At 45.1% G+C, this 26,431-nt stretch overlaps 1 protein-coding gene across 2 annotated transcripts in view; it reads left to right on the top strand.

Moving 5' to 3' along the window:
• Positions 1 to 26,431, top strand: part of LOC140740297 (uncharacterized) — a 406,935-nt gene that overhangs the window by 240,302 nt on the left and 140,202 nt on the right. For both annotated transcript variants that reach the window (XM_073069447.1, XM_073069446.1), the window contains 11 exons: positions 901 to 945; positions 1,766 to 1,819; positions 4,803 to 4,910; positions 9,174 to 9,227; positions 9,721 to 9,774; positions 10,394 to 10,438; positions 13,868 to 13,921; positions 15,582 to 15,626; positions 20,192 to 20,245; positions 21,178 to 21,231; positions 25,845 to 25,898. In XM_073069447.1, the coding sequence (XP_072925548.1) occupies positions 901 to 945; positions 1,766 to 1,819; positions 4,803 to 4,910; positions 9,174 to 9,227; positions 9,721 to 9,774; positions 10,394 to 10,438; positions 13,868 to 13,921; positions 15,582 to 15,626; positions 20,192 to 20,245; positions 21,178 to 21,231; positions 25,845 to 25,898 (621 nt within the window). The remainder of the gene's footprint in view (positions 1 to 900; positions 946 to 1,765; positions 1,820 to 4,802; positions 4,911 to 9,173; positions 9,228 to 9,720; positions 9,775 to 10,393; positions 10,439 to 13,867; positions 13,922 to 15,581; positions 15,627 to 20,191; positions 20,246 to 21,177; positions 21,232 to 25,844; positions 25,899 to 26,431) is intronic.

The raw sequence follows: 26,431 nt of genomic DNA, 5'->3' as shown, positions 1-26,431 counted from the left end.
TGATTAACTTAATTGTGCAAAATGCCCTCTCCCCCTCCATCTTTATGCCCCTTGAGTCTTCTTTCTCTTTCATTGAACAGAGATGAAGAAGAATTTCTTCAGCGAGAAGGTAGTGAATGTGTGGAATCCATTACCACAGAGGGCTATGGAGACTAAGTCATTGGGTGCATTTAAGTCAAAGATTAGCAGGAGCGAGAGCTGGTGTAACAGGTTAAAGAAATAACCATAAGGGAACGGCGGAGCAGAATCAGACATCTAATCCTGCTCCAGTACCTTATGGTCTTTTGGTCTAAACACTGGATAATACCAACCTGGTCTACTCAGTCACTCTCCATACAGCAGTCCTGGAATCAGCCCAGTGACAATTTGCTCTATTGGCAAGGACACCTTTTCTGGGGCAAGGGAACCCAAACTATATATAGTTCTCCCAAGTGCTGCCTCCCACCCTTCCCCAACATCTTCAAATAATCAGAATGAGTTCACAATGTGTGTCTTAACCACGTTGACCAATTCATCTCACAGAAGGAGGTGGATACCTGCTCTAGAGTGTTGTGAATACTAGATCATTGGGGGCATTTAAACAGAAGGTAAATACATCATGGGAAATTGAGGTCTACGTGGAACTGGCACGAGAGGAGCTGAATCCGCAATGATCATATTAAATGGTAGGGCAGGATCAAGCGGCCGACTGGCTTACTCCTATTCCTATTTTCTTACATCATTATGTATTTACTTCTATTTAATGGTTCCTCTCACAACAAATAACCAGTTCAAATCCTTCAACTTCCACAGTGACCCACACACCAGCGTGTGGAGCTGACTGAAAATCCCCTGAGAAACTCAGGAACTTAGCAAGATCCCAGTGATGCTGTGACATGCTGTTTATGTTGTTTGTTGCAGGGTGCGGATGGAGTCAGAGGACTGAAGGGGCACAAGGGTGAGAAGGTGAGGAAGTTCCCACATCACCGTTGTAACCTGCCTCCTGGTACGGCTAACTCTGCTGCTGCTCCACGTGCTGGCAAGCCAGGGGGTGATTGTGGGGCATGCACTGGTCCTTTTTCAGTAGATGTCTTCTAAAGATTCCATGAGGAAAAGTTTGTGAGACCATGAATCAGAATCAGGTTTATTAACACCGAAAAAGAGAGTGAAATTTGTTGTTGTGTGGCAGCGGTACAGTGCCAAAAAGTCACAATAAGTTATAATAAAAAATGGCAAAAGAGGAAGTGATGTAGTGTTCATGGGCCTTTTTGAAATCTGATGGTGAAGAGGAAGAAGCTGTTTCTAAAACATTGAATTTGATCCTTTACGTTCCTGTACTGCCTCCCCAATGCTCGGAATGAGAAGAAAGCATGTCCCAGGTGGTGAGCATTCTTAATGGTCGGTGCTGCCTTTTTACCGAGGTGAAGCAGCCAACATGGTCAAAGACTCACCCTCCCCAAGTATTGTCGACAGAAGCATAGAATATAGGCTGTGTTCCCACCAGTGTGGTGAACATTTTAGAAAACATATAACCTTTTCAGCAGGGGCTGGACTGTCCATAGTGCAAGGTGGAAATGCCCAGAGTGAAGAAGAGTAGGAGGGTGAATCTGTCGTGTTACCTTACCACTTCTACCCTTAGCAGGATTGGGCGGATAAACAAGAGGACATCTCACTCTGTACCCCCTCCCACCACCACCATAGACATAAGCTCAGTGTCTTTGCTACAGAGATACTGGTCATTTCTCTCTGGAGTAATCAATGGTTTCTGTCATTTATATATGTACAGGGGGAAGAAGGATTCCCTGGCTATAAAGGTGACATGGGTCCCAAAGGGGATAGGGTAAGTTAAACATGCAAGGACAAGCCCGAGACTGTCCACTTGCTTTTCTGCTGAGGATCTCAGCCTCTCTCTTGAGGTTGGTCTTTGTTACGAAGTTTCTCTCCCCTTTTTCTCCATCTCTCTTCCCCTCCGTCTTTTTCCCCCTCTGCCCCCTTCCCTCTCCCACTCCAACCCCTTCCCCCTCCACCACCTTCGCCCTCCGCCACCCTCTCCCTCCGCCATCTTCCCCTTCGCCCTCCGCCCCTCTTCACCCCCTGCCACTCTTCACCACCCCGACCCCTCTTCACCCCCGCCCCTCTTCACCATTCCCTCCCCTCTTCACCACCCCCGCCCCTCTTCACCCTCCACCCCCCTTCTATCCCCCTTCCCTATCCTTTACAGCATTCGGAGTTTCAGAAGCCACTTTACTAGGTGCCACAGAGGAGGCTGCTTAACAAGGTAAAATCCTATGGCATTACATGAAAGATGCTGCATTGATAGAGGAATGGCTGACAGGCATGAGGCAGCGAGTGGGAATAAAAGGAGCCTTTTCTGGTTGGCTGCCGGTGACTAGTGGTGTTCCTTGGGGGTCAGTATTGGGACCCGCTATTTTTCACATTGCTTGTCAATAATCGGTTAATGTAATTAATGGCTTTGTGACAAAGTTTGTGGAGGATATGAAGATAGGTAGAGGGATAGGTAGTTCTGAGGAAGCAATGCGATTGCAGCAAGATTTAGACAAATTGAATGAATGGGCAAAAAGTGATGGAATAAGGTGTTGGGAAATGTATGATACATTTGTATAATGTATGATAAATGTAAAAGGAACAATAGTGTGGGCTATTATCCAAATGGGGGGCAGGTTCAAACATCTGAGGTGCAGAAGAACTTAGGAGTCCTCGTGCAAGACTGCCAGAAGGTTAATTTACAGGTTGAGTTGGTGGTAAAGAAGGCAAATGCAATGTTCACATTTATTTCAAGGGGATTAGAATATAAAAACAAGGAGATAATCCTGAGGCTTTATAAGATACTAGTCAGGTCGCACTTGAGAATTGTCAACAGTTTTGGGTCCTATATCTCAGAAAGAACGTGTTGTCATTGGAGAGAGTCCAGAGGAGGTTCACGAGGATGATTCAGGGAATGAAGGGGTTAACATTTGAGGAGCGTTTGGGAGCTTTGGGCCTGTACTCTCTGGAATTCAGAAGAATGCGGGGGGATCTCATTGAAATCTACCAAATATTGAAGGAACTAGATAGGGTGGATGTGGAGAGGATGTTTCCTCTGGTGGAAGTATCCAGAACTATCCTCTCCACAGTCTCAAAATTGAGGGGGTGACCTCTTAGAAAGGGCTTAAGGAGGAAGTTTTTAGCCAAAGAGTGGTGAATCTGTGGAATGCTCTGCCACAGACTGCGATGGAAGCCAGTCTATGGGTATACTTAAGACAGAAGTTGATCGTTTCCTGATCAGTCAGGGCATCAAATGATATGGCGAGAAGGCAGGTGTATGGGATTGAATGGGATCTGGGATCGGCCATGATGGAATGCTGGAACAGACATGATGGGCTGTATGGCCTAATTCGGCTCCTATGTCTTAAGGTCTTATAGTTTTAATTTGGTATCGTGCTCAGTACAGGAATAGCAGGCTGAAGGGCCTGGACCTTTGCTGTACATCCGCAATTATCCATTTCCCTCCAGTGATACAGCTTAACTTGCTGACCTCAAGGAAATTTCTTGGCTGGTTCCCTTCCTTTGGCTCCCCCAGGATCTGAATCACTGACATACCCACCTCTGATCCTCAGGCTGTGTTTTGACCTGTATGGTGAAGGAGTTTTTGAGATTTTTCAACTTCAAATTCATTATATTTTTGAAAGTCTGAGAAATACTTAGAGCAAGATACGCAAAATGCTGGAGGAACTTAACAGGTCAGGCAATATCTATGGAAATGAATAAACAGTCAATGCTTCAGGCAAAACCCTTCATCTTGACCAGAGATATCGATTGTTAATTCACTTCCATTGATACTCCCTGTCCTGCTAAGTTCCTCCAGCATTCTGTGTGTGTTGCTCTGCATTTCCAGCATCTACAGAACCTCCTGCATTTGGAAAGTATTTAGAATGGCTTTATATAACCGAGTTGGAGACATATCCCTAAATGGTTTTCCTGTTTGATTTTGTGGACAGTTCCATGGCTGCCCTTATTTGGTCTACCATTTGGGATGTCATATTCAACAACAGGGGAAATTCTAATTCTTTCCATGAGTTCCCACTGAGACTTTAGCAAAATCGGGTGAAAGGAGAAAGTGAGCCACTGGAGGGACTCAGAGGGTCAAGCAGCACATGTGGAGGGAAGTGGACAGTCAGCATCTTGGGTCAAGCAGCACATGTGGAGGGAAGTGGACAGTCAGCATCTTGGGTCAAGCAGCACATGTGGAGGGAAGTGGACAGTCAGCATCTTGGGTCAAGCAGCACATGTGGAGGAAAGTGGACAGTCAGCATCTTGGGTCAAGCAGCACATGTGGAGGGAAGTGGACAGTCAGCATCTTGGGTCAAGCAGCACATGTGGAGGAAAGTGGACAGTCAGCATCTTGGGTCAAGCTGCACATGTGGAGGGAAGTGGACAGTCAGCATCTTGGGTCAAGACCCTTCATCAGGTCTGATCCTTGGCTGTCCTTCCTGGAAAATGGTTTCGAGGCATGGTGCCGCCCCTTTATAGACAATGGAAATTAGGTGAGAGGTATGGTGCAGCCCTCTTATAGGCAATGGAAGTTAGGTGAGAGGTATGGTGCTGCCCCTTTATAGACAATGGAAATTAGGTGGGAGGTACGGTGCATCCCCCTTATAGGCAATGGAAATTAGGTGAGAGGTATGGTGCCGCCCCTTTATAGGCAATGGAAATTAGGTGAGAGGTATGGTGCAGCCCTCTTACAGATGATGCACAACACTGCAAAGCTGTGCAATGGGAGCCCTTACCACTGGATGTACTGACTGAGTTTTCTTGGTTCGCAGGGTAATGCTGGTTTGATAGGTCAGCGCGGCGAGGATGGTCTGGAAGGGATCAAAGGGCAGATGGGTCCCCCTGGCGAACGAGGATCACGAGGACCTGCCGGTGAAAAGGTGAGGTTGCGGATCTTGTCCTGTGCATCAGCCTCAGGAAAAAACTCACACTTCATATATCTGTGCCTGAACAAGGAAAACAATCTGGAGCAACTTCAACCAATAGGGCAGAGGCAGGATTCAGAAAAGAATGAAGTCATTACCATGTGTTTCCATGTTAATGTACTAATCACAGTTAACTAACCAAAGTGAAAATGCAAAATGGGAGAGGTCATAGCGAAGGAGAACTACCAACTAACTACTCGGTAGTTTGTGTTTCTGACGTTTGGTCAACCAGGTTGGGACCATCAGACATAGGAGCAGAGTTAGGTCATTTGGCCTGCTGAGTCATCCAGGCACTGCAGGAGAAGGACGTGATGGACACAGTGGGGTGGTTCTCTGAGCAGACTGTCCAGTTCATCTGGCAAAATGCCTCATCGCCAGACCTCACCAACAGGCAGCAAGACCTCGCCTGGCTGGTGATGAGATGGGCCCTCCCAGTCAGATCCCTCCTGTACGCCTAGAAGGTTGTCTCCACATCCCACTGCCCACGGGAGAACTGCAGTGAGGAGCAGTCGGTGACCCACCTTTCTGCACACTGTGGGTTCACAGAGAAGGTGTGGAGGAGGATGGAAGGGACAAGTGTCAAGATTCATCCCCAGCAGCTGCGTAACAGAGGACTCTGATCTACGGGCTGTTCCCGGGGATGCACACAGAGACCAACATGCGGTACTGCTGGCAGATCATCAACTCGGTGAAAGACGCTCTTTGGTTGGCCCGAAACTTGGTGGTCTTCCAGCACATGGAGATGTCCCCAGCAGCTGCGTAACAGAGGACTCTGATCTACGGGCTGTTCCCGGGGATGCACACAGAGACCAACATGCGGTACTGCTGGCAGATCATCAACTCGGTGAAAGACGCTCTTTGGTTGGCCCGAAACTTGGTGGTCTTCCAGCACATGGAGATGTCCCCAGCAGCTGCGTAACAGAGGACTCTGATCTACGGGCTGTTCCCGGGGATGCACACAGAGACCAACATGCGGTACTGCTGGCAGATCATCAACTCGGTGAAAGACGCTCTTTGGTTGGCCCGAAACTTGGTGGTCTTCCAGCACATGGAGATGTCCGTGGGGGAATGCTGCAGACTGGTACATTCTCAGCTGCAGGAGTACATGTTGAGGGACGCACTGAAACCCGGTGCAGCCACCGCAAGGGCCCGGTGGGGAAGGACCACAGTTTAGGGTTCTTGTCCCACGGGAGTTGAGAGGTAGGGGGTGGGGTGTATACCCCTCAACAAGGGCATGTAAATATGAAATAACAGAGTGCCACCTGGGTGGCAAAAAATGTGGAAATGTAAAGACCGTGATGGAAATATTTGTAAAGGATTGAGAGTCATTGAATGGTTTATTGTACATAATTTTATTTTTGAATAAAATATATTTTGTTTAATAGAAAAAAATCTCTGCCATTCCATCAAACTTGATTTACGTTCCCTCTCAACCCATTCTCCAACCTTCTTCCTGTGCCCTTTGAAGCCCTGACTAATCATGAACCTATCAACCACCACTTCAAATATACCCAATGACCTAGCTTCCACAGCCAATCTGTGGTAATGAATTCCATAGTTTCACCATCCTGACGCTAAAGAAATTCCTCCTCATTTCTGTTCTAGAGGGACATCATTCTATTCTGAGCCCATGTCATCCAGTCCTAGACTCTCCCACCATTGGAAATGTCCTCTCCATGGTCTCTCTGTCTAGGCCTTTCAGTTTTCAGGAGGCCCAATCATATGATTTGCATTTATAGTAGGGAGATCTTGAACAACAACCATGCCATTGATTGTTAGTTGAATGGGAGGGGATTATGATGTTGAAATGGGGAAGCAGGGGGTTCTGGTGGGATTTCAGCCAGTTTCAGGTGGAGGGAAGAGCAGGTAGGGTGTACACAGTGAGCGGCTGATGATAGAGTGATGGGACCAGTCATTGCAAGAGAGTTGCCTGGAGTCTCCTCTCATACTTGCGTCATGTTCCATGGTCACCTGAGGATATAACCTTGTAAGCAGACAAAGACTGCTTGCAAGTGGAATATTGGCTTTGTTACAAGAGTGCTGAAGGACAGCACTGAGTCCGGTAGTGTGAAACAGGCTCTTCAGCCCACTGGAACTATGCTGACCATGAAATATACCTTTATGCTGCTGCTACAGTAATGTGAAACAGGCCCTTCAGCCCACCAAGACTGTGCTGACCACGAAGTATTCCTTTACACCGAGTCCCAATTTAATTTCCTGTCATTCCCATCAATCTCCCCACAGTTTCTACCTCTCTGCTGCAGATAAGGGGCAATACACAGTGGTCAGTGAACCAACCAGTGGCATGTTCTTGCGATGTCGGAAGAAACCAGAACATTCAAGGGAAACCGACAGAGCTTGAAACAGAATTGAGATACAGTGCAGAGTAGGTCATTCCGGCCTTTTGAGCCATGCACCCAGCAGCTCCTGATTTAACACTTGCCTAATCACGGGACAATTTACAATGACCAATTAACCTACCAACCGGTACATCGCTGGACTGTGGGAAGGAACTGAAGCCATGTGGTCACGGGGAGAACATCCAGACAGCGCCTGTACTGTCAAGCACTGTGCTAACCACTACGCTCCCTTGCCACCCCACTGTAAGTTGGCAGCTGGTCTCTATGCTATCTGGGAGTGACTTCCAGTCCTTAAATAGATGGCTAACAATGACACAGACCAACAAGGTGAGGTTTCCATTTACGTAGTACACTTGTCATTCTGGTGCTCTTTGGAATCATAGAATATTTATTGCATCAAAGAAGGCCATTCAGCCCATTGAGTCCATGTAAAATCCTTGTTGATTAATCCATGTCCCATTCTCCACTCATTCCCCTTCAAAAGGCTGGGGTGGGACACTTGGTGACAAGTTAAAAGAAATTATGCTGACAATTAATTGGTGGGAAAGAAACCTGCAATCATTCATCTGCAAATAATTTTGAAAATTATAATTGCATTTTCAAAAAATCAAAATTACAGATGTCATTGGAGCCAATGTGTTAACTGCTTGTGTTATGGATGTACTGTGTATTTCATAGTTCCATATCCTCCCCCTTAAACTTCATCAACTGCAACTCAAAACAGTTTACATTCCTTTAACGCCACCACCCTCTCCTTAGCAGGGTAGTGATGAAATGAAAATGCACAAGGGCGTTGTCAGAATCCAAATGTACACTGGCCTGAGCATTTGTTGATGAGCTGCAGCTGGAATTCAGATTTAAAATATCATTTGATTTATTAAAACTCAATCCTCTATATGTTTGTACAGGCCTGTGCATGGTACGGTCAAATCCTAAGCCTATATGTAATATAGGAGAACTAGACTGTCACAGTAATGTAGTGGTTAGCACAACACTTTCCTGCCCCACTGATCGGGGTTCAATTCCCGCTGCTGTCTGTAAGGACTTTGTACGTTCTCCCTGTGACTGTGTGGATTTCTGATTCCAGGTGCTTTGATTTCCTCTCACAGTCCCAAAGATGCGCAGGTTACTAGGTTAATTGCTCATGTGGGTATAAATGGGTGGTGCAGGCTTATTGAGTTGGACAGGTTTGTGATCGTGCTGTCTCTCTAAATAAAAATAACAAAAAATTGTACTCTATCATTATGTGTTTCCCTTCCAAAGCACTGAGTATGCCTGCCCGATGCCAACAGCCAGTGACCTGCAGATTGTCACTGTCCTTTTCCAAATGAAAGTAGACCCCTGAATCTCTGCTTTGTCCTCTGCCCAAGCATTTAGATCCATGTTATTCAGTCCTTAAACCATCTGCTGATGGGAACCTAGAGCAAGAAGTTCTTCTTGATATGTCACTTGTAAGTTAGAAGGGTGATGGCCTATTTAAGAAATAAATTGAATTGTGATCCTGGTACAGTGGGCTATCTAATGTCAGGGAAGGTGAAGAACTCAGTGGGGTTGTAGGGTTGGAGGTAATTGCAGTGATGAGGAGAGGTGAAATAAAAGAAGGGTTTGAAAATAGATATCCATGAGTTGCTGGGCCAAGGGGCTTAGGTGAGTGGAGCCTGAGAACAGGGCCTGTTGGTAAGGGTGAGGTCTGCTACAAGAGAGAGACTCAATGCAAGTGACATTGTGGCTTGCTGGGAAAGCTGAACAACTCCTTCATGCTGGTGGATGAAATAAACTCTGGAACTGTTTTTGAAACATACACCGTGGACTTTATGATTTCCTTGATTGAATTACATTTATTTTTCTCTAAACACAGGGAAATCTGGGAGTTCCGGGCCTGCCAGGATATCCAGGACGTAAAGGGCCAAAGGTCAGTATAGGTTAAAGTTCAACATGTGCATGGTTTCCACATCAGCATCCTGGTTTGGTTTGTAGGAACTTATTTCCATTTATTCACTTTGCAAATGGATATTTTACATTTATGATATCTAAATGCCCCTGAAAAGAGGAGCCATTCTCCTGAACCATTGTAGTTCTACAATTAGATATGTTAAAAGCCAAGGGTAAGAAATTGAATTTTCTCTCTGAACAAAGATGGTCACTGTGATGTGAATGCCACTCTGCATTTATCAGTCTGTACCTGCACACTGTCCAGGTCTTACTGTATGCAGGCATCTGCTATTTCACATGAATTATATGGGGTAATGTGTAGAGGGATTCATGATCCAATGGTAACATGTTTGCCAATGAGACACAAACAAAATGTTGGGAAAACTTAGCTGCTTATTAGCATCTGTGTCTGAATCCTGCATCTTTTTTTTGATTATTTTTCTGACTTTATTTCTTCCTTTTCTCCTCGCCAGGGCTCTTTCGGTTTTGTGGGACCTCCTGGATTATCCGGAGAAAAAGGCAGGAGGGTAGGTGTGTCCACCTGTATTTGGTCTGATTAGAGCGAGGCCAGTTTTTCTCAGGAGTGAGATGGTCATGTCAGACTGGCTGGGGTCAATGGGGATTGTTGATATTTGGTTGTTTGCAAGGATGTACAGAAATCCTGGACGTGAGTCTGGAGCAAGCTAATGGCATCACAACCATCGATCTGTTCCCATGGAACCCAGAGACAGAGACTATTCATTGTTGAAGTTTACTATCATGAACCTTACAAGCTCAGATTTGAAACTTCACAAAAATTACCTTTCTGCTATAGTAGTCCAGTACATTACGAACATGTCAAGTATAACTTACGTAATGTTAACTAACATAACTTAAAGTTCAAAGTAAATTTATTATCAAAAACGTATATCTTGCCATATACTGCCTTCAGATTAATTTTCTTGCTAAACAGCCCAGTACCATATATCATTGTTGTCCTGCACTGCTGAAGGAGTTAAAGAGGGAGGAACGGGGCAGGAGTTTAGTGAGTAGGGCGAGGGGCAAAAGTTGGAGAAAGTGTAAAATGGAATCAAATGGACTGGAGGTGGAGGAGGAAGGTTTAACTCCTGAAGTCATAATGAAGCCTTTCTTCTGATTTGATGCCAGGGGAGAGCTGGTCCTCAAGGAAGTCAAGGAGCACGGGGCCCTGTGGTGAGTATCAGCGACCAGTAGCCCAGTTCTGGCTGAAGATGGGCATTCATAACACACCTTGTCCTCTTCTACCCCTCATCATTCCCTTCTCTACTTCCCTCTTCCCCACTTTCTGCTTCATTTTCTTTTGTTCTTCTGCTTTTCTCTCTTTTCCATTCCTTCTGTTTCTTCTTCACAGATTTATTCCATTCTCCCCACTCCTTTCTGTTTCCTACTCTTCCTCTCACTTTCACCTTCTTTCTTTCCATTGCCTTCCCCCTTCCCCTGGCCTCCTTTCTTTGCCTAGTCCCTTCCCTCCCCAATCCTTCTCCTTTCTCCCTCCCCTTCCTTATTTCCCCAACACACATTCACCTTCTCTATATCTCCCCTCAATTTTCTTCTCCCTCTGCCTCCTCCTTCTCCTTTTCCCCTTTTCCACACCCTCTCCTCCCCTTTACCCCATCCTTCTCCATTCCCCCTTCCTATTTCCCCTTCTGTTTGCAGTATCTCGCTCTCTCTTGCCTCTCTCCCTTTAGCCCCTCACCAATTTTAATACTTCCCATTTTTCACTCTCGCCTTTATCCCTCCTTTCCCCTTTTCCCCTCTCCTCTTTTCTCTTCCCTGTCCCTTACGCCTCCTACACTCCCCTCCCTGACTTGGTCCTTCTTCCCCCTATGTGTCTGGCTTGACCCTCACTAGATCTCCCTGCCTGTCTATCAGTACTCCTATATCTCTGGTTCACTCATTCACAGCTTCTGGTTCTTTCCACCTTGAAACATTCACCTATTTTCTCAAAAAAAGCTGACATCTCAAACATTTTTAGACCCTACTGATGTTGTTTGCAACTGCTGTTGAAAACATGGTAGCCATTTTGTGCACAGCAAGCTCCCATACTCAGCTGGTGCTATATTGTACCAATGGTCTAATTTTAGTCCTTTTTTGGAGGTAGAGCTCTGCACAGAGCATCAAGGACAACTCCTAGTTTCCTACATAAATGTGTCATGGCACATTTCACATCCACACTTCAATGAACTGCAGTCACCTTTCCTCAGTGCAGTTGACTGAGCGTTGGCCTTCTGTTGTGTTTGAGCGCCTGGAGTGGGGCTTAACCCATAGGCCGATCCAACTACTAGCTTATTACCCACTGAGCCATAGGTAATATCATATGCACTTCATCTTTTTCAGAAAAATTAATTCACAGGATGTAGTCAAGACTGCCGCTGACAATGTATATTGGTATTGAGTTGTACATTAGGGAGACAGGCATTTTGGCACTTCATATGTATGATGGCTAGTGGACAACCTAGTGGACAACATTAATCACATCTACCAGTACGAGGCCTCTGGCCTTTGATACCTAGACAATTCAAACACTCATGTAGGCTCTTCCTAAATGTTGTTTTCCAGCACTGTCTCGGGCAGTGTGGTCCAAGTAGTCAGCTACGCTCTGGATGAGAAAGGAGATTCCCCTCCATTCCCCATCAGTCTGTCAGCTTTACTCTCAATCTATAGCCTCTGGTTTTATCTCTGTCCACCTGCTACAGCTGGTGAACTGAGGACCACATCAGTCGCTCTGAAGTCACGTATAGGCCAGAGCGCGGAAGGAAAGCCGATTTTCTTCTTGATGAGCCAGGTGTTTTTAAACCAAGAAATCTCTTACTTAATGTTGACAATGTTGAAAATCTTGCTTTTTAAAAGTTGAAAATGTTTAAATTACTGGAGTTCTTTGAGGACATAATGAGTGTGCTGGATAGAGGGGAACAGGTGGATGTCATATACTTGGATTTCCAGAAGGCGTTCGATAAGGTGTCACACAAGAGACTTATAAATAAGATACAGATGCATGGAGTTGGAGGAAGTGTATTGGCATGGATAGTGGATTGGGTAATCAATAGAAGGCAGAGAGTTGGTTTAAATGGGTGTTTCTCCGGTTGGCAGTCTGTGGTGAGTGGGGTGCCGCAGGGGTCGGTGCTGGGCCCACAGCTGTTCACCATTTACATTGATGATTTGGAAGAGGGGACTGAATGTAGTGTAGCAAAATTTGCTGATAACACTAAACTGAGTGGAAAAGCAAATTGTACAGAGGATGTGGAGAGTTTGCAGAGGGATATAGATAGGTTAAGTGAGTGGGCCAAGTTCTGGCAGATGGAATACAACATTGGTAAATGCAAGATCATCCACTTTGGAAGGAATAATAGAAGAGCAGATTATTATTCAAATGGTGAAAGATTGCAGCATGCTGTTGTGCAGAGGGACTTGGGAGTGCTTGTGCATGAATCGCAAAAAGTTGGCTTGCAGGTACAACAGGTTATTAAGAAGGCAAACGGAATGATGGCCTTCATTGCTGGAGGGATTGAGTTCAAGAGCAGGGAGGTCATGCTGCAACTACACAGGGTACTGGTGATGCCGCACCTGGAGTACTATGTGCAGTTCTGGTCTCCATACTTGAGGAAGGATATACTGGCTTTGGAAGCAGTGCAGAGGAGGTTCACCAGATTGATTCCGGGGATGAAGGGGTTAACCTATGAGGAGAGATTGAGTCACCTAGGACTAGAGTCTGTGGAGTTTGGAAGAATGAGAGGGGATCTTATAGAAACATACAAAATTTTGAAAAGGATAAATAAGATAGAAGTAGGAAAGTTGTTTCCATTGGTAGGTGAGACTTGAACGAGGGGACATTGCCTCAAGATTCAGGGGAGAAGATTTAGGACGGAGATGAGGAGGAACTGTTTTTCCCAGAGTGTGGTGAATCTGTGGAATTTTCTGCCCAGGGAAGCAGTTGAGGCTTCTTCACTAAATAAATTTAAGAAGTTAGATAGGTTTTTACATAGTAAGGGAATTAAGGATTATGGGGAAAAGGCAGGTAGATGGAGCTGAGTTTAGGGACAGATCAGCCATGATCTTATTGAATGGCGGAGCAGGCTCGATGGGCCGGATGGCCTCCTACTCCTGCTCCTATTTCTTATGTTCTTATGTTTTTAAATACCATGGTGGGATTCGAGCTCATGTCCCTAGCTCAATGCTGCAGTATGTCTCTCTCTGTCTCTCTCTCTCTCTCTCTCTCTCTCTCTCTCTCTCTCTCTCTCTCTCTCTCTCTCTCTCTCTCTCTCTCTCTCTCTCTCTCTCCTCTCTCTCTCTCCCTCCCTCTCCTTCTCCCTCTCCCTCTCTCTCTCTCTCTTTCTCTCTCTCTCCCTCTCTCCCTCTCTCTCTCTCCCTCTCCCTCTCCCTCTCCCTCTCCCTTTCCCTCTCCCTCTCCCTCTCCCTCTCTTATATAAAATGTCCCATAACTTCCTTCCTGTTACTTCCACAGAACTTATCCAATTTCCCTGTAGTGTGAGGTACCATGGGGAGCTGGGGTCACTGCTGCTCGATGAGCCGGATAAACAAAAGAGGAGTCGAGAGGTGCTTTGTGAACCAGGATTCACTCTCTTCTGTTTTTCCTCTTGTTAGGGAGAGCGAGGTGAGAGAGGGCAGAGAGGACCCTCGGGAAAACCAGGCGCCAAGGTGAGGCATTTCATTGTTGTTGCTTATTGAAGTGGCTACAAAAGTGAATCTTGATTGATTTCCCTGAAATGTTGACTGTTTATTCCCCTCCATGGATGCTGCCCAACCTACTGAGCTCCTCCAGTGTTTTGTTTTGTTACTGTAGAATGGCTTTGTGCCACTGGCTAGGAAAACAAGATTTTGTTTAAAAAAAAACACTAAATCTTGTGGTAAGAATGGTAAATCTTGTTTCATGAAGTAATTGAAGTAAATAATCTGGTAAAATATGATGTAATACAAGTCGAGCTAACAAGTAGAGGAATTACTGAAAGTTAGTCTATTATTTAGGACCACCAAACCATTCTATTAACAAATCACCAAGGCACGCAGCCCAGACACAGGCCATTCGGCCCGACTCATCCATGATGAGCATGCTGCCCATCTTTAGCAAGTCCTGTTTACCCGCTTTTGACACATATCCCTCTAAAGCAAGGATTCCCAACCTTTTTTATACCATGAACCCCTGCCATTAACTGAGGGGTCTGTGGATGTCCGGCTGGGAGCCCCTGGTCTGAACCTGCCACGTGCCTTCTGAGTGCTGTTGCTGCCCGTGCTGCAACCACTTCCTTTGACAGCTTGTTCCACATCAGGACCTCCCCCTGGTTGAGAAATCTGTCTATTAAATCTGTCCCCTCTTACCATAACCCTATGACCTCCAGTTCCTGAACCCCAACCCTGGGAAAAAGACTGAATGCATTCACCATATCTATGCCCCTCAATGAGAGAGCCTTTTTCAAACCTGCCACCTCTTGTTGCTTAGGTGCTGAATTTTCAAAATGAAAATGAAGGTGAAATCTAAAATGAGGCCCTTTGTTGGTCATTGGTCCAGCTGTCTACACGATTTACAAGCCAGGGCAGTAAGATATGGAGAGCAAGCCATTGCCCAGGTACCTGGCTCCCCATCTCCATGCAGTTAATGAATCCAAAGGAATGGCAGAGACTAATACAGTTTGGCACCAGCAGTGTCACAGGAATCACAGTTAGCATTGAACTCAATGTAGGACTGCCTTAGGGACTCTAGCTCCAGACTTTTCCAGAAACCTTCCCCATGAGTGGGTATAGCTGCAAGGCAGTGAAGGTTTGAGATCGGAGTTTGCCCTCTCCTAGATGAGTTGCCAACCACGGCTGACAAGCCCCATCTGCTTGAAGCAAATGGTTCTAAGGTCAGTAACCCATCTTTGCCCCTTCCCTGTCAGTAGAAATGGTTCCTCCAGGTTTAGTAGCTAAGCGACATGTGAAGGCCAGCAACTGGAGGTGGTTGTCAGATTCCATTTGAGACCCACACCATTGGGAGCATTTAATAAGTAGTGGTGGGAGCTTATCTCCGCTACTTCCCCTGTCTATAACAACCTTAACAAACCTCAAATGGAAATTTGTAATTCAGTATTTTAGAATTAGAATTCAAGAATATTGCTTCTCAAAACTAGTATTTCTAAAATAATCTTTAATCAGGACATGATTATTCATAGTCAGTAATGATTTGAACTGTGAAAATTGTCTTTTATTTTAAGCAGTAATGTAACCAAATTAATCAAGCTTGATTTGTCTGTTCCTCCTTTCTCCAACACATGGACTTTTCTTCGCTAATGATGATCTTCATATACTTCTGCCTGTTGTCCAGGGAAATGCTGGTATTGATGGTCCCCAAGGTGTACCTGGTGAAAAGGTAAGGTCGTGACAATGGAAACTTTTACACAACCCTTAGTATTCTCATGCTGTTCCAGTCTCTGTCATTGCAAAGATGTCCGAAGGACATTAGAGCACATGCAGAAATAGAGATGCAAGAATGAACCTAAACTGTTGGGTCAAGTCTCATTGGATCAATGGCTCTGACCAGTAAAGAGAAGATTGAGGAGTGATTCTGTGGAGATGCAAGAGGTGCTGGAATCTGGAACAGAAAGAAATCAGACTGCTGGAGGAACTCGGAGGTGGAGGAATTGTTGATGTTTTGGATTGTAGCTGCATCAGAACATTATTGGGTTGTAACCCCTACATCAGGAAGAAGGGATGTGAAAACATCAGTTTTCTGTAAACATGAGAGGAGACTCATGTTGGGCCAAAAGTCCTGCCTCTGGTCTCTACTTTAGCAGCTACAGCTGCTCCCCAGCTATAATCCTGTGCAAATGACCGAGGGTTTGGGAGACCGGCAGGGTAGATTTGCCGGCTGCTGTGTGGCCACAGGCATCTTCTGCCTCCTGGGAACTCAGTTCAGAGACACATTTCCTACTTGTGAACTGGTCAAGCTGCAAATAGTTAATGGGGATGGAACCTTACTGTAACCTGGGGAAGAGTGTGATACCTTGGGAGAGGGATATGAGTGAACTCAGCAGTTAAGAGCCAAGATCATTGATTCTGTTGGTACCTTATGCTTCAGCTGACAGGGAGAGGGAGAATAAGCCTTTGGGCAATACTGCCTGCTTCAAAACACACAAATACCATAGCTTATCTTCAATAAGATTTCCTTTTGATCCTTATCTACCTTTGAACTGAGAAGCTGTTTTGTACTTGGGCTTAACGCAGTAGATCCTGAGTAGAATTTGAAAGCAAAAATTAACTGAATTATTTGTAAGATCTTGGGATAAATGTGCGATATAAAGCAGAGAGTATATGGTTGTTTGGAATATACATATGGATCTCATGTTGCAGTTTTTCCTCACAATTCAGCCCCTTCATCCCATTAATTGTATGCTAGCCCTCAGAGCAAGCCCATCATCCTGCATTTCCCCACAATCTGTTCCATCCTGTGTTCCTCAGCTCCACCCAACTTTCCTGCCACCCACTTACATTTAGGGTAATTTACACAATTTAAGCTGTGTGCAAGCACACTTGGAGTTGAGGAAGGAACTACAGCACCTTGAGGAACCTCAGACAGTGAAAGGGAGAAGGTACAGACTCCACACGGGCATTGTCTGAGGACTGGGTTGAGCCTGGGTCTTTGGAGCTGTGAGACAGCGGCACCACTGTACCTCCCCCACCCCACCAATCACTGTCAATCTGCTGCTTCTTTTGAATAAAGACATCCTATACAGCATGGTTGTATAACACTTTATAACACCAGATGTAAGGTCAGGGTTCGATTCCCACATCGATCTGTTTGTATGTTCTCTCCGTGACCACGTAGGTTTCCTCCTGGTGCCCTGGTTTCTTCCCACATTCCAAAACCACGCCATTAGGGTTAGTAAGTTGTGGGCATGCTATATGGTCCTCACAGATAGGATTTGACGCAATTAACACATTTCACTGTATACTTCAATGTACATGTGACAAATAAAACAAATTTTTTTCTATATCTTAATCTCTTCCCTTCTTTGTGTAATGATGTACCAATTCAACTGAGACAATGGAGACGTTCCCTTAATGACTATTTCACAATGTGATATTTGTTCAAACTATATTTGAAATGTACTTTGAGTTGTTTGTCTGAAGTTACTTTAAAGCTTAATAAAACATAGTGATTTCAGTTTAGAATTACAAGTACCCTCTTAACTGAGCAAGATAAAGCCAAGAATTATTAGTTCCTGCCTTTGGTGATTGCGTCTGAGTCAACAATTACATTTAAAGGGATTTGGATAAACACAGGAACTATGAAGCAAAGGCATAGTGAGACAGGGAGAGAGCTCCACTGGAGAATGAGGTGCTGTCACTAGAATAGTGAGGTAAATAATATGAAAAAGATCACATTTCATGTGTATTCTGATCAAAGTAAATGTCACCATATTCTACCTTGAGATTTATTGTCTTGCGGGCATTCACAGTAACTGCAAAGAAACACAATTGGATCAGTGAAGAGCTGCACACAGACAAAGACAGACAACTAATGTGCTAATTAACAACTAATAAAAAAGAAAGACAAAGTAATAATAATAAATGTTGAAAACATGAAATGTCGAGTCCATAGATTGTGGAATCAGTTGAGATGAGTGAAATTCCCCACTCCAGTTCAAGGGCAATAACTGTTCCTGGTGGTGTGAGTGCGGTGGCTCCTGAGGGCAGCAGTGAGCAGAGAGCATGTCCTGTATTTTGAGGGTCCTTGACAGATGCTGGTTTCCAGTGATGGTGCTCCTTGTGCAATAGATGCACTCAATGTGAGCTCAATACTTAATATTATGTCAAATATCTACCTCAACTCCTACAAATAATTTAGTTGGATTTTGCTTCCAAATTCTGAGGAGTGTTGGAGTACAGCTCATCCTTCGGCTCAATCCCCAGGATTTCATTCTTGAACGAACTATGCTTGCATTTTAAACTGTTACCTCCATTCTTGTTTTGCTTGGCTAAAGGGAAGAGCTCTTGGTGGAAGGGTGAAAGACAACAATTCTCCATTCTCGTTGTCTATCCCATCCTTCCATCGTGAATTTTTGCATCCACCAGTCATCTCCGCTAAGCTGGCGTCATTCAAGGGCACTCTGATATCTGAGTGACTTTATAACAGGAAACTATGTCTGTGTCTTCAAACTCATGCTGAGAACAGCCTTTGGCAAGTTATTTGGTTATTGTAATTGGTTTATTACTGTCACGTGTACCAAGATACATTGGAAAGCTTTGTTTTGCCTGCCAGCCAGACAGATCATATACTGAGCTATTACAAGAGAAATAAAAACAACAACCGAATGTAGAAGATAATGTTACAGTACAGAGAAAGTGCAGGGCAGACAAGGGAGATACAAAGGCCATGGTGAGGTAGAATGAGAAATCAAGAGTTCAGCTTTATCATACAAGAGGTCCTTTCAAGAGTCTGATAACAGCCTGACAGAACCTGTCCTCGAGCTAGCGGTAAATGTTCTCAAACTTTTGTATCTTCTGCCCAGCCAGTGTGAAGAGTCGATAATCAGTAAGAGCTGATGACCATTATGATGCTCCTAAGCATCAATATCTTGTGTTTGCAATATTTGTTCAATTAGTTTAATGATGCATAGTGAAGGGTGAATTTAGATTAAATTAAAGAATTAGAGATATGTAGAGTGATGTGTAAGTGGCTGTAGAAATTGGATGTTTCTGATTTGTGGATAAATCAGTTAATGGACAGATTTCGTGAATGAAATATTTACTTGCGTAACCTGGGGAGCCTCTGTATCTTCAAGATTGCCTCGAATCATAAAGTGCCACAACACAAAAGTGGGCTCTGTCTAGTCCACTCATTTGCTCTATTTGCACCTGGACCATCTCCCCCTAAACCCTTTTCATCCATGCACCTATCTAACCTTCTCTTAAACGTTACAATTGAACCCGCGTCTGGTGGCAGCCCACTTCACACTTGAGTGAAGAAGTTTCCCCCCAGATTCCCCTTGAATTTTGTGTGATTCCTTTAAATCAATAAATTGGGATGAGGTTGTGGCACGATTCAATGGAAATTTTAGGATGCAGTTGTGCAATTCCCAAATGTCATCATCTCCTCATGCCATCTGCCAAAATCGGAACTTTCTGGTGGCAAACATTTTAATTTCTATTCGCATACCTGTTCCAACACATCAGTCCATGACCTGCTCTTGTGCCATGATGAAGGAGCAACACTTTATATTCTGGTCTTGATAGCCTCCAACCTGATAGCATGAACATTCATTTTTCCTTCTGGGGAAAAAAATCATCCTCCTTCTCTCTTCTTCTCTTCCCCATTCTGGCTCCTTAGCTCCTCTCACCTGCCACTCACCTCATTCAGACAGACATACTTTATTGATCCCGAGGGAAACTGAGTTTCGTTACAGTCGCACCAACCAAGAATAGTGTAGAAATATAAAACCATAAATAATTAAATAATAATAAGTAAGTTATTCCAAGTGGAAATAAGTCCAGGACCAGCCTATTGGCTCAGGGTGTCTTGACACTCTGAGGGAGGAGTTGTAAAGTTTGATGGCCACAGACAGGAATGACTTCCTATGACGCTCAGTGTTGCATCTCGGTGGAATGAGTCTCTGGCTGAACGTACTCCTGTGCCTAACCAGTACATTATGGAGTGAATGGGAGACTTCCCTTTCTCCCTTGGTCCACTCTCCTGTCCAATCAGGTTCCTTCTTGTCCAGCCCTTAACCTTTCCCACCCACCTGGCTTCACCTATTGCCTTCTAGTTATCCTCCTTCCCCTCTCCCCACCTTTTTATTCTGTCACCGTTCTGCTTCTTTTCCAATCCTGAAGAAACGTCTCAGCCCAAAGCATTTCCCTAGATGTTGCCTGATTTGCTGAGTTCCTCCATATTTTGTGTGTGCTGCAATGTTATCATCTGTTTTCTTTCTTTAGGGACCTCCAGGACCTCAAGGTCTGGCAGGATTCCCAGGACCCAAAGGACCTCCGGTGAGAATAGCTGCTTTTCATTTAAGAGCGATGATGATGGGATGTTTCTGGGGTGAGATCTTCCACTTTTCAATAGAGAGGGATCAGAGGAGTTGGAAGGAGGAGGAAGTGCTTTCCCAGCATTCCATGGGCAGCGAATGTGCAGGGGCACTGTCCATAAGAAGGTCCTATAGGGTGTAGGATCATTTGTAATGACTAGTGCGAGTGGACAAGATGAACCATTGTAGCAAGGGGATTTTCCATGGGATGGGGAAAGAATCAGCTGGGCATCTCAGAAGGAGGCACCAGAGGAAGAGAAGAGCAGAGGGTGGGGGAAGCAGACTCAATGGGCTGAATGAATCCAATTCCCTGTGGAGTAAGCAAAAGGACAGGGAATGCTGTCAGGAAGGGACACTTTTCTCCCAGATGGAGAGGCTGGGTGACTGGGTGAAGCCAAGTCTGATGAGGCAGGTAGAGAGTAATGATACACCCTTGTTTGGGCTGCATGTTTCCAAAAGGGGGGAGGGGGGCTGAGGAACATCCCCAGCAAGTGATGCTGTTATTTTGGACAGAGAGCAACTGGGCCAATATCACAGCAGGATTATCAGCAGAAACGATCAGTGATTAAGTTTGGTCAACAGGCCAGGCTGCAGATCCTCTGCAGATATGCTATCTATAGAATTACCAGGAGTCAACTTGATAGGAAACACTTTTTAAAAACGCGGATGCTGAAAGTAAGAAGTAGAGGCAGGATGTAGAAACATCAGCGGGCCAGGCAGCATCTGTGGAGAGAGAGACAGAGTTAATGCTTATTCTTTCGAAAGATGTTTCCTCTGGTGAGCTCACAGGATGAGATGCTCTGATGCCCAGGAGCAGGAGCTTTCTATAATGCATAGATGTGGGGATGCAGAGAGAACATTGCTTCATATTGCTGCCTCTTGTGATCTTTGTAGGGACCTCCTGGGAAGGACGGGATCCCGGGCCACCCAGGACAACGTGGCGAATCTGTAAGTGACACCGAGTGCTCTGCTGCTTTATTGGTCACGGGAGGCACCAAGGATAAGTTTCTCCCATCACTGACTTGTACAGTGTGAGAGAGCTGAGATGGGTATGGAGTACTCTTCCTTCACATGCTGAGACTGTGTCGGTCTCTTCTACCTGTTCACTCCCTCAAGGCCTGCCAACTGGGTTCTGAAGACACAATGTTGCTCCAAATCTCTTTATTGTCCTCCAGAGTTGAAAGAAGCCATTCAGCATATTAGAAAGCAAAAGTATTCCCATTAATTTACCCTGTAATCTGTTCTTTGACATTCCCATCAATTCCCCCCCCCCCTCCCCGAACATATCCTACAACTCATCAGCACACTAGGGTCAATTTATTATTAAGACACAAGACATAAAAGCAGAATTGAATCTGCTCTGCCATTGCATCATGGCCGATTTATTATCGCTCTCAACGCCATTCTCAGATCGTCTCCCTGTAATCTTTGAATCCCTTACTAATCAAGAGCCTATCAACCTCTGCTTTCAATATATCCAGTCATTTGGCCTCTACAGCCACCTGTGACAATGAATTCCACAAATTCGCCACCCTCTGGCTAACAAAATTCCTACTCATCTCTGTTCTAACGGGATGCTCTTGTATTCAGAGGGTTTAAACTAATTTGCAAGGGGGATGGGACCCGGAGCGATAGAGCAGTGAAAGAAGTGCATGGAGTAAAGCCAGATCTAACATATAGAGAGGCTTTGAGGAAAGAGCAGCAGAATAAAGGGTATAAAGGTAGTAAGGGAGAAGGGCTAAAGTGTGTGTACTTCAATGCAAGAAGCATCAGGAACAAAGGTGATGAACTGAGAGCTTGGATACATACATGGATGGAGTTATGATGTAGTGACCATTACGGAGACATGGCTGGCACCAGGGCAGGAATGGATTCTCAATATTCCTGGATTTCAGTGCTTTAAAAGGGATAGAGAGGGGGGAAAAAGGGGAAGAGGGGTGGCATTACTGGTCAGGAATACTATTACAGCTGCAGAAAGGGTGGGTAATGTAGCAGGATCCACTTTTGAGTCAGTATGGGTAGAAGTCAGGAACAGGAAGGGAGCAGTTACTCTACTGGGGGTATTCTATAGCCCCCCCTAGTAGCAGCAGAGATACTGAGGAGCAGATTGGGAGGCAGATTTTGGAAAGGTGAAAAAAGAACAGGTTTGTTATCATGGATGACTTTAACTTCCCTAATATTGATTGGCACTTGATTAGTTCCAAGGGTTTAGATGGGGCAGAGTTTGTTAACTGTGTCCAGGATGGATTCCTGTCACAGTATGTTGACAGGCCGACTAGGGGGAATGCCATACTAGATCTAGTATTAGGTAACGAACCGGGTCAGGTCACAGATCTGTCAGTGGGTGAGCATCTGGGGGACAGTGATCACCGCTCCCTGACCTTTAGCATTATCATGGAAAAGGATAGAATCAGAGAGGACAGAAAAATTTTTAATTGGGGAAGGGCAAATTATGAAGCTATAAGGCTAGAACTTGTGGGTGTGAACTGGGATGAAGTTTTTTCAGGGAAATGTACTATGGACATGTGGTGGATGTTTAAGGATCTCTTGAAGGATGTTAGGGATAAATTTGTCCCGGTGAGGAAGATAAAGAATGGTAGGGTGAAGGAACCATGGGTGACAAGTGAAGTGGAAAATCTAGTCAGGTGGAAGAAGGCAGCATACATGAGGTTTAGGAAGCAAGGATTAGATGGGTTTATTGAGGAATATAGGGTAGCAAGAAAGGCGCTTAAGAAGGGGCTGAGAAGAGCAAGAAGGGGGCATGAGAAGGCCTTGGCAAGTAGGGTAAAGGAAAACCCCAAGGCATTCTTCAATTATGTGAAGAACAAAAGGATGACAGGAGTGAAGGTAGGACTGATTAGAGATAAAAGTGGGAAGATGTGCCTAGAGGCTGTGGAAGTGAGCGAGATCCTCAATGAATACTTCTCTTCGGTATTCACCAATGAGAGGGAACTTGATGATGGAGAGGACAATATGAGTGAGGTTGATGTTCTGGAGCATGTTGATATTAAGGGAGAGGAGGTGTTGGAGTTGTTAAAATACATTAGGATGGATAAGTCCCCGGGGCCTGACGGAATATTCCCCAGGCTGCTCCACAAGGCAAGGGAAGAGATTGCTGAGCCTCTGGCTAGGATCTTTATGTCCTCGTTGTCCACGGGAATGGTACCAGAGGATTGGAGGGAGGCGAATGTTGTCCCCTTGTTCAAAAAAGGTAGTAGGGATAGTCCAGGTAATTACAGACCAGTGAGCCTTACGTCTGTGGTGGGAAAGCTGTTGGAAAAGTTTCTTAGAGATAGGATCTATGAGCATTTAGAGAATCATGGTCTGATCAGGGACAATCAGCATGGCTTTGTGAAGGGCAGATTGTGCCTAACAAGCCTGATAGAGTTATTTGAGGAGGCGACCAGGCATATAGATGAGGGTAGTGCAGTGGATGTGATCTACATGGATTTTAGTAAGGCATTTGACAAGGTTCCACATGGTAGGCTTATTCAGAAAGTCAGAAGGCATGGGATTCAGGGAAGTTTGGCCAGGTGGATTCAGAATTGGCTTGCCTGCAGAAGGCAGAGGGTCGTGGTGGAGGGAGTATGTTCAGATTGGAGGGTTGTGACTAGTGGTGTCTCACAAGGATCTGTTCTGGGACCTCTACTTTTTGTGATTTTTATTAACTACCTGGATGTGGGTGTAGAAGGGTGGGTTGGCAAGTTTGTAGACGACACAAAGGTTGGTGGTGTTGTGGATAGTGTAGAGGATTGTCGAAGATTGCAGAGAGACGTTGATAGGATGCAGAAGTGGGCTGAGAAGTGGCAGATGGAGTTCAACCCGGAGAAGTGTGAGGTGGTGCACTTTGGAAGGACAAGCTCTAATGCAGAGTACAAAGTTAATGGCAGGATACTTGGTAGTGTGGAGGAGCAGAGAGATCTGGGGGTACATGTCCACAGATCCCTGAAAGTTGCCTCACTGGTAGATAGGGTAGTTAAGAAAGCTTATGGGGTGTTAGCTTTCAAAAATTGAGGGATAGGGTTTAAGAGACGCGATGTAATGATGTAGCTCTATAAAACTCTAGTTAGGCCACACTTGGAGTACTGTGTCCATTTCTGGTCGCCTCACTATAGGAAGGATGTTGAAGCATTGGACAGGGTACAGAGGAGATTTACCAGGATGCTGCCTGGTTTAGAGAGTATGGATTATGATCAGAGATTAAGGGAGCTAGGGCTTTACTCTTTGGAGAGAAGGAGGATGAGAGAAGACATGATAGAGGTGTACAAGATATTAAGAGGAATAGACAGAGCGGACAGCCAGCGCCTCTTCCCCAGGGCACCACTGCTCAGTACAAGAGGACATGGCTTTAAGGTTAGGGGAAGGAAGTTCAAAGGGATATTAGAGGAAGGTTTTTCACTCAGAGAGTGGTTGGTGTGTGGAATGCACTGCCTGAGTCAGTGGTGGAGGCAGATACACTACTGAAATTTAAGAGACTACTAGACAGGTATATGGAGGAATTTAAGGTTGGGGGGTTATATGGGAGGCAGGGTTTGAGGGTCGGCACAACATTGTGGGCTGAAGGGCCTGTAATGTGCTGTACTATTCTATGTTCTATGAGACTGCCCTCTGGTCCTGGACTCCCCCACCATAGGAAACATCCTCCCCATGCCCACTCAGTCTAGGCCTTTCAACCATTTGGTTTTCTGTTCGAAAAATATTTCCCTTCTCAGAGCCTGGGGTATCTTTTTCATGCAGAAGGTATAGGGTATAGGGAAGTGGTGGTATAATTACAATAGTTAAAACACATTTGAGTACATGGATAGAAAAAACAAGCATAGTTCCTCTATAAACCTGTATACAAATACTCAACATAAATACTCAAATACCTGTATAAACCTCAGTCTCAGTCTCTCTCCAGGGAAAACAGTCCCAGCTTATCCAGACTCTCCTTATAATTCTTCCCTTCCAGTTCTGGTACCAATCTTGTGAATCTTTTCTGCACTTCTTTCAACTTAATGACATCCATCTTGTAACTGTGTAACTCTCCCCCACCCCCAACTGCACACAGTACTCCAGTGTAGTCTCCCTCACACCTTGTACTATTTGTAGTATGCCTCACCTAACAGTGCTTCAATGCCATGACAAATGCAGGCCAACATTTGTCATTTGCCATGACAAATGCACCCAGTCTACTGTGTTGTCTCTTTCAGGGAGCTATGTACTTCTAGCCTTAGGTCTCTCTGATCTCCAACAATCCAGGGCCCAGCCATTTACTGCTGTGACTTAACAATGCAACACTTCTCACTTGTCTAATTCAATACCAATTACTGGATATTGCTAAATGGGGACCTTTCCTACAACAGTGACGTAAGTTCAAAACATTAAAGTAAGCCACTGTTAATAAAGGAATTTTCTGAAGTTACAAAGGCGGCTCCGAGGAAATGCGTGTGCTGCCATTTGCTGCCTTCGATCAACTCCTGAAGAAAGGAGAAACCTTTATTTTTCAGTTTTCTGACCTGTTGAGCGCAGGCTTGCTGAAGCTCTTAACTTCCTCGCCCCTTTTATTGTCTTCTCTGCAGGGTTTCCAAGGCAAGAACGGACCGCCTGGTCCCCCCGGCGTAGTTGGACCCCAGGTAAGCCTGCTCACGCATTTAACTCCTTGTGAACTGGGTCATATAATCCTGAGCAATGGTTGGGTTTGATGTGTAGGGCCTGTGGTAACTTCAGTACCTCTTTTGTCTCAGGATGCATAAAATGCTCAAATAGAAACTGGTGACACACACATAAAACAGGAGAGGAACTCACTGGGTCAGGCAGCGTCTGTGGAGGGAGGTGGAGAATGGATGTCTGAGGTTCAGACCCTTCATTGGGAGTGGGTAGCCCAGACGAACGGTCTTGATACAAAATGTTGACTCTCCATATCCCTCCACAGAACTGCTGAGATTCTCCAGTGCTTTGTGTGTTGAGCTGGATGTCAGAGTCTGGTCTGAGGATTTGAGTTGACTGTTCTAATGGAATGGCAAAGAGCAGATCTGATGGGTTGAATGGGCTGATGATGGTGATAATTCTAAATCGTCCCAGGGATCTCTTGTGGTTTATAAATCCCAGATGTGGTTTATTTCCCTGGAAGTGGGTTACCACTGCTGCTGATAATGGAATAGGGATA

The sequence above is a fragment of the Hemitrygon akajei genome, chromosome 16 (genome assembly GCF_048418815.1).
Source record: "Hemitrygon akajei chromosome 16, sHemAka1.3, whole genome shotgun sequence".
Lineage (NCBI taxonomy): Eukaryota > Metazoa > Chordata > Chondrichthyes > Myliobatiformes > Dasyatidae > Hemitrygon > Hemitrygon akajei.
Note: the sequence above shows the minus strand (reverse complement) of the source record. Positions and strands in the feature narration are given on the sequence as shown.